Below are 12165 nucleotides of genomic sequence, written 5' to 3'. Positions count from 1 at the left end.
TATACTTACTACCCTGATTCAAACAAACCAGCGTTTCACTCCCATGTATGACACAAAGCGCACTGCAAAAGTAACCCAAAGAAATTGGATATTGTTCTATGTCCAAATCCATCACTTGATTTCAACCCAGTAGCGCACGGCTTTCATTCACTGACAACAAAACTGAAGGCAGAGAAAACATCACAAGCAAGAAGCAACTGAATGTGATGCTCTGCCAGGCCTGGCAAGTAACAGCATTTAGTGATGTCCATGAGCTGTGGATTTCAACTAGTTACTGACTGCAAATGATTTTCATAGTATTAAAAATGATTGTTTTGTCCAATCAATTTGAGCCTCTGAAAATCACACATCAGTTAAAGTCACATCAGTTAATACTACAGAAATGGTTAGATTGTGACTGACTTACAATCAACAGTGGTGTTGTACGGAGGCAACATTACGAGTTTTATTAAAATTTTTGATTGATAAAGTAAATGCTTTAATACTGGCTTGGCTTAGAGTCTGAACATAAAGGTTTAAATAATTACAAGGAAACAGGTTTTTAAATCAACATTTTATTCCTCCAACCATTGTAACAAAGTACAAAAACATTTAAAATCTAAAACAAAGCAAAACCTTAGTGATGAACATTGTCAAATCAAACCTGCTTCTCTTATGTGTTCGTTGAATATCAGGGGAAAAAAAAAAAAAGTTCTTCCAATCATACACTTCAAAATGACAAGATTTGTATGGATATTATCACAAATACCAGGAAATGAAGTATTTATACAGAAATGACATAATTTAAATGTATGTTCAAGGTTGAAGACAGGCTGAGCAGGCTTAAAAAAAAAATAAAAAAATAAAAAGAGTTTAAGCCAAGTGTCCTCCGTACACAGCGGCTCTTGATGGAAACAAACAAAGCACAAAGTCCACTCAGCCTTATCTGTCTGGTCTCATCATGCCCGGCCTCACCGGCGGCATCATCATCGGTCGAGGATGACGCATCATGTTTGGTGGTCCTGGCATCATCTGCATGGGTCCTCCCATTGGTGGCCTCATGCCTCCTAGATGTAATGGTGATGGCATACACAGCTTTAGGTATTATTCATTACACCAGTTTACCCAAACGCCCACATCAGTGCGCTGACAGACTTTTTTAAATAACCTCCTTGTCTTTTGTCTCATCGGGCCACCAAGGCACAGAAATGTGTGATTGCTTAAGATATTTAAATTTTGCCAAAACTGATTCAAAAGATATTGATTTTACAGTGATATAAAAGCAAAAGAAAGGCTGCCAATCAGGAAAGAGAATTCACACACAATAGAATAATAAATAAATATTCAAATAACCCTGTGTGGTCAACAGCTTCATCTGCATGTGTGGTCATTGCTTATGAACACACTCTTGTTTAACAAACTTTTCAAATGACTTGACTATGTTCAAATGTTTCTGTATCATGTTGAATAAATATCAATTAAAAATGGAACTAGGGCCAGGCCACACCTTCAGGTAATACCAAATTTTATCACAAGATGGCGCAACAAGTTTAATGACACCTTTACTTAACCGGCGAGGCATTTATAGCACATCCTTATTTACAATGCTGTAGTATTGGCAGTAAGATTTAAAAGAAACAAAAGTTAAAACAACAGCAACTGTTGGGGTTTAAAAAAAGAAAAGAAAAAAAAATTAAGGAAAAATGTTTCTTACCAGGCCCACCGGGCATCATGCCATGTGGTGGAGGCCCCATCATAGGCATCATTGGAGGACCTCCCATTGGGGGTGTTGGTAGCATGCCTGGACGAGGAGGACCAGCTGCATTTGAGACAGAAAAATGCCAGTGCACAATTAATGTTAAGACTCTGTACAAGTGCACAGAAATTTACATGTCAAAATCCCATAGAGTGAATCACAGTATATGCAAAGAGCCTCATTTACAGTGATATTTGACCAACAAGAGAAAACAAATATCCAACAACAGACAAAGCTTATGCTCACTACAGCTCTAAGGGATCGTTTTATTGGTTGCAGTTTTATCATCACTATCTTTGACCTTGTTTTTTTTTTTTTTTTCTCCTTCTCTTTCATCAATAAATCTGCAAACTTGTCAGTTTTGTTGTTCCCCTTAATTCATTTTCACGCATGAGCTCAATGTTGGGAAATTTTAAAGAGTTTCCCTGTAGCACCACAGCAGGCGACCGTTCACTTAGATGCATTCTCACTCCTGGAAATCATAAAATAATTGAAGCGAGGTGCTTCCTGGTGGGGGGGGGAAATAGATTAGTCAACTTTTCTAAAAGACAACACTCAGCATACAGCCAAAATAGAGTACCAGCTAATGGATGAGGTTAAACATGTTAAAAATACTGGATGTGTATTTAAGCAGCATTTAATAACTAATAATTACATTATTCAGTATTAAATTCAGGGTTTTTAAATCTCACTGATAAGTGCAGTACTTTACACTGCATAACACCTAACAGTTTGCCTATGCTAATGTTAGTGCTAGCACCAGTAGCCATCTTTCCTTGCAGGCTAATCTGCACATAACTGTGCAGAATATGGTTACACACTGCCGTGTTGGAAGTAAACCAAACATGCAACTGTTTATTTCTAGGTTAAAGTACTGTAGAACCACACCCACCAGTATGTTCAACCATCATTTCTTTTACCTCCCACTTTGCTTGTTTTCAACCTACACTAACAGAGAAAGAGCTGCTGCTGTCTGTTAGGGCTGCAGTGGTGGATGATGGTGTACGGCCTCTTAACATCTTGCAACCACAAGATTAATAAACATTAATAAACTATTTATTTATTAATTTATGTGATTAGAGTTGCCACAGTCAGTTAGAGTGGGGGTAACTCAACATATGTTTACCATTAACTTTGTCGTGCAGGTTTGTGGTCACAGTTTTACCACAATTTGGAATTTAAAAACCAAACAAAACAACATTTTATTTACCAAAAAAAAAATATATATATAATAATTTATTTTCACACAACACTGAGAAATTGCTCGTAGTTGCCCTTCCTTGCACATAAACACATAACAAGAGACAATCTGCTTCAAATGCATTCTCACTACTGGCAATAATACAATAATATAAGCAAAAGGTGCTTCTTGGATAGCACTTGCAGGAGGCACATCATGTTCTGTCTCCTGCAAGCGCTACCCAAGAAGCACCTTAAAGTGAATTTACTCAACTTTACAGGGACTAGTTACATATGAACTCAATCTGACATTACTTAAGGAATGTGTGCTTTTGTCTGATCTCACAGGGTCAGATGCATCTCTAGCATACACGCTAGATGCATGTAATAAGTTTAGATGCTGAATACAAAGGCTCTTATTTAAAAGCTTTAAAACGCTAATAATTGGCACATAGTCTGGACTTAATACACGTTTAAGCAATCCCAACCTGAGTCATAAATCCAGCTTTCAGGAAATATATATAAAAATACTGAATATTTTTTTTTCATGTCATGAGATGCTTTATTCATGCAAATTAATTGTTAGTTATCCTGTGGATATGACTGCTAAAGCTCCACATGTATGGCTTCTTGTTAGTCTAGTTAAATTCACTTCATTCCAATTAAAAAGAAAATGTTAACAAAATTTCCCATATGGTTATGAATTTATAAAAAGCCAGTGTCCATGTTATGGTTGGTTAATTAAATTAGATTAGTACCAAGTGTAAAGATGGACTCACCTGGGGGAGGGCCACCTGGGAACGGTGTGGGAGGAATCTTTCCCTGTTGAAATGCGGCCGCTGTTGGCAGAAAAGACAAAATTAAAAACACACACACACAAAAAAAAAAAGACATTTTTCATGAAGATTATGAATCCTGTACAGATCCCAATCTAACTTCAGTGCAATGCTCTACATATGGAGTCCAACAAATGGGATCTTTTTAAATGGGAGAGGAAGTAACATAAAAGTGACTTCAAAAAACTAAATCATGTGTCATGTTTAAAAGCCACAAAGAAGAACTTAGTCTGTAAAACAACAGATTCCTCCACAGTGGACAAAAACACTCATGAGCTTTGCATTTTATATATGGATTAGTGGTATGTAATCTCATAGGCCCAAGTAAGCTGGTGTATAGAGCCCACTGGTTAAGCAGGGAACTTGGATATCCTACATGAGTGCAAAAGCATGCCCGTGTGGGATATGTAACAGGCTTTTACTGTCTGCCTCTAAACCAGCTTACTAAATATGGAAAAGAGCATGCGGTGCCTACATTAAGCATATAGACGGTTTGCTGTACAGTGGTCCCTCGTTATAACGTGGTTCACGTTTCGCGGATTTTTTTTGTGCAATTTTGCATGCTTTTTTTTTTTTAAATTACAGTGCATTGTGTTCTGCGTCCTGATCGGTTGTAGACAATCGTCAAACAATCTCCGCCATGCCGTGTCACCTGTCCAGTACAGAATGTGTTCAGCTTGTCAAATTTAAATAAATCTTCGATCGCTAGCAGTGTGACTCTGAAGTGCTGTACTATATGTTTGTAAGTTTTCTCCCCAACAAGCACAACAATGTCGACGAAACGTTTTGCACCGTCAAAGGCACCTGCAGTAGCACCCAAAAGGCAGAGGAAGATGCTCACCATCGCACAAAAAGTTGGACTTCTGGACATGCTAAAGGAAGGTAGAAGTTACCGTATTTTTCGGATTATAATATAATACTGGACTTATTTTTCTACGAAGATTTGAACTTTGAGGGTGTTTAAACAAGAGAGAAAAGTGTGAAAATCTTCTTGCCTGTCTGAGAAAAGTGTGTGTAGTGAGGGGTTTTACAGCCTTAAAACATCTATAATAACAGTAAAAAATTAAGTTGGCTACTTCGCGGATTTCACCTATCGCAGGTTATTTTTAGAACGCAACTCCCGCGATAAACGACGGACCACTGTACAAGCAAATAAAAACATCACTGATACTGCCACTAGAGGGCACTTTCACATTTACGATAGGCTTGTTGGACAAGTGATCTGTATCCAGAAGAGCTCAGAGTCAGAACAGAGTTTCTCCCCTGATCAAAACATGTTTTGTCATCAGGAGACTATGACTCAAGCTTCCTAATCTTACCTCAAACCAAAGCCTATAGTAATTTTATTCTTGACACAAGACATTCAGACAATAATATTCTTACTTGTTTTATCAATCAGACTCTGTGCTTGCTCCTCCATCCATTTCTGGTAGTAATCTTTCACATTTTCTTTGTGCTTTCGGCCACTGCAGTGGGTTTTCCTCACTGACGGCTTAAACAGAAACAGAGTAAAACCATGAGATATTTAACTGGAACAGAAAAGACACACACACACACGCGCGCACGCACGCACACGCTAATGCCTTTCAACAATTTGATATGATACAAACAAAACTTACCGAATCATGTGTAAGGTAGGTATCACAGTAGTCACAGTAAAACCTGAGGATTAAAAAAACAAAACCAAAAAAACCCAGAGGTTAACTTTTTAGTATTTGTGTTGTTTTTTTTTGTTTTTTAAATCCAGACCTTTTAAATATGACCAATCGGAGATATTATAATTCTGATCATTTATCAGTACATATCCATATTTCTATATCTATGTATAAAAACTAAAGCTGACACTTGTGAGACTTGCCTTTGTGTCAAAGTAACTGAGGATACAATACAGAAGAACATGAAGGAGATTTTCCTGTCCTGGCATTTTATAGCAGATGACACCTTTAAAAATATTCTGCAGTAGATCAACAACAGACAAATACCATGAATCAACATATGAATATTACCTTATGCTTTTGAAGGTAAAGTTACAGCGGTTTTATTAGAGACGCAGCTAAGCGTTTTGAAATTTTGCATAATTTGTAAAGGTTTAATTTCTTCAGTACTGAAGAGCAAAAATTTGGCTTTCTTGCCAGAGGTCAATAAATAAAATAAAAACAAACAAACGCGCTTTGTGTTTACATCTTTTTGCTGAATCAGTTTACCTGCTCTCATTTGCCGTTTTAGCTGTTTGGCGTTTTTTTTTTTTTTTAATAGTTTGTTGAGCTTTAACCTGAAATCCTGGTGTTTCTGGCAAAATACATGTATATTTAAAATAGGACTGGGCCATATCATACCATTCACAGTAATACCGGTATAATTTCGGGCAATGATAAGAAAATGAAATATTGCAATAGAATATGGGTAAAACGCACATGCGCAGTGCCTTTCTTTACATATGCACATGGAGGAAAAAGAGTGCCGGTGACAGCGAATGAGAAGGGCGAACGCGGATCGTTGAAACGGATGAACCAGAATTGGTTTGTAAAAATGCTGCAACTTCAGTGGTGTGGAACTGGTTTAGCTTTCGCCCGTCAGATACACAACAAAGCTCTGTATTTGGTAGCGCGTGCTAGCGGGCTGTCGTTATTACTGTGTTTTTTGGAAAATATGACACACTTAAAATAAATCCTTTGATTTTTCTGAAAATCGGCAGTGCCCCTAATAAAATCCCGTGTGCCTTATGTATGAATTCTGGTTGTGTTTACTGACCTCAAAACGATTTTATGTGGTATACACACACAATATCTTTTAGTGCGCATGCGCCAACCAGCGTGCAGCCTGTTACAGTCGCTCCTGCTTTTCTCTTAGTTTAGCTTTTTTTTTTCTTACGTATTCTTTTTTTTCCTGACTTGTATTTTCCTCCGTTTTCTATCTCTTAATCAATCATGTGGATTGAGAGAGTTTTTGTTCTTCTGGTGGCCGTGGAACTGTTACTTTTATCAAGGAACGGGACCGCGGCACATCTCCTACACGCACGGACTGTTTACTCCAGAGATCAGCTGATCGCCCTGATGCCGGCCGGTTCGCTGGCCAGGCCCGCAGAAGTACCAGCTGAAATTTAGAGGAAAACACATCGGGGATGCAGAGGTCAAGGACAGAAGAGAAGAAAGAAGGAGACGGTGAGACAGCGGAGGCTCGAAGCGAGGAGGAGGTTTAAACCATGTCTGCCGTCTATCGTGATGGGTAATGTGCGATCGTTGGCAATTAAAATCGACGAGCTCTCAGCACTGGTACGGAGTCAGAGGGAATACCGAGAGTGTAGCCTGATGTGTTTCACCGAATCATGGATGCACCAGGACATTCCCGATGAGAATGCTTCCGTGGAAGGCTTCCACACTGTTTGGGCGGACAGGGACAGCATCGCTAGCGGTAAGCGGAAAGGAGGTGGGCTTGCTGTTTTAGTTAACCGGTGGTGTAACCCTGCCAACATAACAATCAAAGAAAGGATTTGTTGCCCGGACACTGAACTGTGTGCTGTTGGACTCAGGCCGTATTATTTACCCAGGGAATTCTCTCACGTCATCTTGGTGGCTGTTTATGTACCCCCCTCTGCTAACCCCACAGCTGCATGTGACACTATCCACTCTGCCATAGCTCGGCTACAGACTCAGCACCCGAGTGCCTTTATTGTGATCTCGGGTGACTTCAACCATGTATCACTGGACAATACACTACCAACATTCAAACAATATGTGGACTGTCCCACCAGGGGAGAGAAAACTTTAGACTTACTGTATGCTAACGTCAAGGATGCATACAGCTCCTCCTCCCTCCCCCCACTTGGTAGGTCAGATCATAACCTGATTCACCTCACCCCCCGCTATGTGCCAATTGTGAGGAGGGAACCTGTGACCACCAGGACTGTCAGGAGGTGGTCAGAGGAGGCCTTAGCAGAACTACAGGGCTGTTTCGAGGTGACCGACTGGGAAACACTCTGTGAGCCTCACGCCGAGGACATCAATGAGCTTACTGAGTGTATCACAGACTACATAACTTTCTGCACCGACTCCATTGTTCCAGCTCAGACTGTTCATTGTTACCCAAATAACAAGCCGTGGGTGACTAAGGACATCAAAGCCCCCCTCAACAACAAGAAGAGGGCTTTCAGAGGGGGCAACAAAGAGGAGGTGAGGAAGATCCAGGTGTTACTAAAGGACAAGATCAGAGAGGCTAAGGACAATTACAGGAGGAAGCTGGAGTGGAAACTCCAGCAGAACAGCATGAGAGAGGTGTGGAGGGGCATGAAGACCATCACTGGATTCAGGCCAACCAACAGCAGGGGAACTGAGGGAGGTGAGAATAGAGCCAATGAGTTGAATCTGTTTTTCAATAGATTCGACACCACAGTGTCTGCTCCTACCCCCACAACCTCACCTGTAGTCAGCCTGGAATCCAGAGCCACACCACTGTGCCAGCCTCTCTCTTCACATGGGGCTGTTGCCTCCTGTGAGATTCCTGACACCCCTCCCCCACCCATCACCTTCACTCAATACCAGGTTGAGATGCAAATGAGGAGACTTCACTCAGGCAAGTCTGCTGGACCAGACTGAGTGAGTCCCCTTGTCCTCAAGACCTGTTCCCCCCAGCTGTGTGGAGTCTTTCATAAACTGTTTATGCTGAGTCTGAGTCTGCAGAGGGTCCCAGTGATGTGGAAGACATCATGCCTCGTCCCTGTACCAAAGACGCCACGTCCCAGTGGCCCCCAGGATTACAGGCCCGTGGCATTGACCTCCCACATCATGAAGACCCTGGAAAGGCTCATCCTGGACCAGCTGCGACCCATAGTAAGACCACATCTGGATCCCCTTCAGTTCGCTTATCAGCCTCGTCTCGGAACTGAGGACGCCATCATCTACCTGCTCAATCGTGTCTACACCCATCTGGACCAGCCGGCGAGCACTGTGAGGGTCATGTTTTTTGACTTTTCTAGTGCTTTCAATACCATCAGGCCGACCCTCCTGGGTGATAAGTTAGCAGCGATGCAGGTGGATGCTTCTCTGGTGTCCTGGATTGTTGATTACCTGACAGGAAGACCACAATATGTACGTCTCCCACAGTGTGTGTCTGACAAGGTGATCAGCAACACAGGGGCACCACAGGGGACTGTCCTCTCCCCCTTCCTCTTCACCCTCTACACCACAGACTTCAGCCACTGCACAGAGACCTGCCATCTTCAGAAGTTTTCTGATGACTCTGCGGTGGTTGGATGCATCAGCAGGGATGATGTGACAGAGTACCGGGCTGTGGTCGACTCCTTTGTCACGTGGTGTGAGCAGAATCATCTGCATCTCAACGTGGCAAAGACCAAGGAACTGATCGTGGACTTCAGGAAGACCAGGAAACACTTGACCCCTGTTTCAATCCAGGGGGTCAGTGTTGACATTGTGGAGGACTATAAATACCTTGGAGTACACATTGACAATAAACTGGACTGGGCTAAAAACACCACAGCACTTTACAGGAAGGGCCAGAGTCGTCTCTATTTTTTGAGGCGACTGAGGTCCTTCTGCCAGAAAATGCTGAGGATTTTCTATGAGTCTGTTGTGGCCAGTGCGATCCTCTATGCTGTTGCATGCTGGGGGAGCAGGCTGAGGGTTGCAGATGCCAACAGACTTAATAAACTAATCCGTAAGGCCAGCAATGTTGTGGGGATGGAGCTGGACTCCCTCAAGGTGGTGTCGGAGAGGCGGATGCTGTCCAAGATAAAGACAATGTTGGATAACACCTCCCACCCACTCCATGACATGCTGGTCAGTCACAGGAGCACGTTCAGTGAGAGACTGAGATTACCGAAAAGCACCACTGAACGACACAGGGAATCTTTCCTGCCTGTGGCCATCTCCCTGTACAACGCATCCACTTAACACACTGGTTACTGCTACAACTACACATGTTTCTTTTCCAACTATTTATTTATGAGTGACTTATGTATGTATGTATGTATGTATGTATGTATTGTACTATTCTTAGTTAGTGTATTGTCTGTCTTGTCTTAATGTTGGTTTAAAATGGAGCACTGTAACAAAAAATAATTTCCCCCAGGGATCAATAAAGTATTCTGATTCTGATTCTGATATTACCGTATTGTGTGTGTATAACCTCTTTTTAAGTTTTGTGGATATTCTACACAGGCACGCTGGTTTGATTTTCTTGGGATGCTCAGCACATCAAACCTTGAAGCAGATGGACTACAGCAAAAGAAGACCATACTGGGTGTCACTAAAGTCTGCTAAGAACAGGAAAATGAGGCAACAATTCACACCAAATCGTTGCCTTGGCAGACAAAAGATTGAAAATATGTTTTCTGGTCTGACGAGTCGCTACTTCTGTTGTGATATTTGAACGGTCAGAGACTGGTGGAAGCAGCATAAAATGCTGGATCCATCCTGCCTTGTATCAATGGTTCACGGTTTGATGGTCAATAATCCAGGTAAGGAAATCCCATAAGGTTTATTGAGTTCATCTGTAAATAACATTTTTCAGTGGGAAAAGTATGGATGAGAAATTAAACTATTCACCCACTGAAAATGCTGCATCCAAATAAAATGAATCAACTTTTAAACAACATGGTGTACCTGAGTAATGTCCAGCCCTTTAGAAACCACAGTTTTCCAACAGGGTAACACCATGTCACATGTCAGCTCAAATCACCACTACACAAAATATTCCCTCTAATATATCCTTTTGTATATTAGAAGTGTGTTGTAAAGGAGAATGCATTTTTTAAGTAACATATGCTCCATGCAGGTGTTAGAAAATGTCCACCTAGATTTTGAGATGCCCTACATGAAAAGTCCCTCCCGGCTGGAAATATTTACCTTTCACAAAGGATAGCATGTATACTTCTGTGGTCATGCAAGAAATGTTTACATTATTCTTATTTTTCAGAAATAGATAAGATATTCTCGGGCCAGATGACTCACTAATTTTAGCTAAAAAAGACTTTTAAAAAAAAGGCAAACGCCACTGTAATTCTGCGGGAAAAAACAATGAAAAGTTTGAACTAAATACACATTTGTTTGTTGGACCATTAGGAAACGCGAGAAAACTCGAACAAAACAGTGAATTGCTCTGTAGTTTAGATATTTGTTAAGCGTATTACACAAATTACGTAAGCCTCAATAGAAACCATTGAGAGACTGATCTGTTCAATATCACAGACCCATGACTTCACTATCTGTCGATATTTGCTGGTAAACGTTTATGTTGGCTTTCGCTCCAGCAAATAGCCAGAGCCCAGACACAGCTTACAGCCTCGGTCTGAGCATACCCCGGTTATTAGTCTCCAGGGTTTTTCTTACCACCAATTCTTACTTAATTTAAATACAAACGCACACCAATGCTGTTAAACGAAATAGGTAGAAGACTTATCAGTAAAAACAAATTTTATGTGAACTTACTTCGGCATGTTTCACAGGAACCTCCACCAGAAAGCGCGACGCCGGTGCTCCCAATAAGCGTTCCGACAAGATATGGAGACCTACACAAATTTAGTTCCGCCTAAAATCGTGCTATGGAAAATTACATGGTTTTCTTTCTTCTGTTGGTATTTAGTTGTTATCACAGCCATGGCTTAAGTCACAAATTAGCATGTATGTGGCATGTATTGGCTTTAACTTGTTAACCCAGTTTCTAAAACCATATATTAGATTTAGTAGTTTGTTAACTGCAAATGACATGAATTGAATTTTGTATGTGTTGTATGTGCTTTTTCTTTAGTTATTGATGAACTCACAAGTTAGTTGTGATTTAAATACAGTAGATGAAAAGTACAATGATAATAATAATAATAATAATAATTTTTTGACATTTAGTGATTTCCATTACTATTAGGCAGTACATACTACCCCTGCATGTAAATGACGTAATTACATTCGTAAGTGCAACCAAAATCAGCAACTTTCAAACAAACAAACTAATTACATTTTTTAAACCCACCATATTATTTGTACCAATAATAAAACAATTATATTTTGCAATCCAGTTAAAAAAAAGAAGGTGGTGCAGATAAAGGGCACCATTTACATGTATGTAGTAGATTCAGTGTTGTTCAAAACAAAAACAAAAAAAACCCAACATAAATAAAATAAATGTGTTCATTTCTCCCAAGACACTGGACAGGAAATGTTGTCAAAAGCACTATATTCATATAACCCCTTATATTGATAATGAACAACACAAGTTTTTTAAAACTTTGTATTCATTTATCATTTATAAAATTGAAAAATGGGGATTTTGAAGCATGACATTGATACATAAAATATGATTATGTGAATAGATAAAAGATTAGGTACATGAGGTATAATGTTAAACTGTGAAAATTTGATATATGTAAATGATATATACAGATCGTTATTGATTTATATATTTCTT

At 40.2% G+C, this 12165-nt stretch overlaps 1 protein-coding gene across 1 annotated transcript; it reads right to left on the bottom strand.

Moving 5' to 3' along the window:
- Positions 1-565: 565 nt before the first annotated feature.
- snrpc (small nuclear ribonucleoprotein polypeptide C) lies at positions 566-11273 on the bottom strand. Its single transcript, XM_026167040.1, has 6 exons — positions 11193-11273; positions 5370-5412; positions 5134-5242; positions 3694-3753; positions 1694-1798; positions 566-1046 (listed from the first exon to the last, which is right to left on the bottom strand). Exons 1-6 carry the CDS (start codon positions 11198-11200, stop codon positions 922-924), a joined length of 450 nt encoding a protein of 149 aa, XP_026022825.1. The 5' UTR covers positions 11201-11273; the 3' UTR covers positions 566-921.
- Between the last annotated feature and the right edge of the window lie 892 nt (positions 11274-12165).

The sequence above is a fragment of the Astatotilapia calliptera genome, chromosome 5, assembly GCF_900246225.1.
Source record: "Astatotilapia calliptera chromosome 5, fAstCal1.2, whole genome shotgun sequence".
NCBI lineage: Eukaryota > Metazoa > Chordata > Actinopteri > Cichliformes > Cichlidae > Astatotilapia > Astatotilapia calliptera.
Note: the sequence above shows the minus strand (reverse complement) of the source record. Positions and strands in the feature narration are given on the sequence as shown.

What these genes read in the sequence shown, in the direction of transcription:
- snrpc (XM_026167040.1), bottom strand. An exon ending in CCTACCTTACACATGATTCG is followed by an intron (nt 5,243 to 5,369) that starts GTAAGTTTTGTT and finishes TTTCTGTTTAAG; the next exon opens with CCGTCAGTGAGGAAAACCCA. An exon ending in CATGATGCCCGGTGGGCCTG is followed by an intron (nt 1,047 to 1,693) that starts GTAAGAAACATT and finishes CATTACATCTAG; the next exon opens with GAGGCATGAGGCCACCAATG.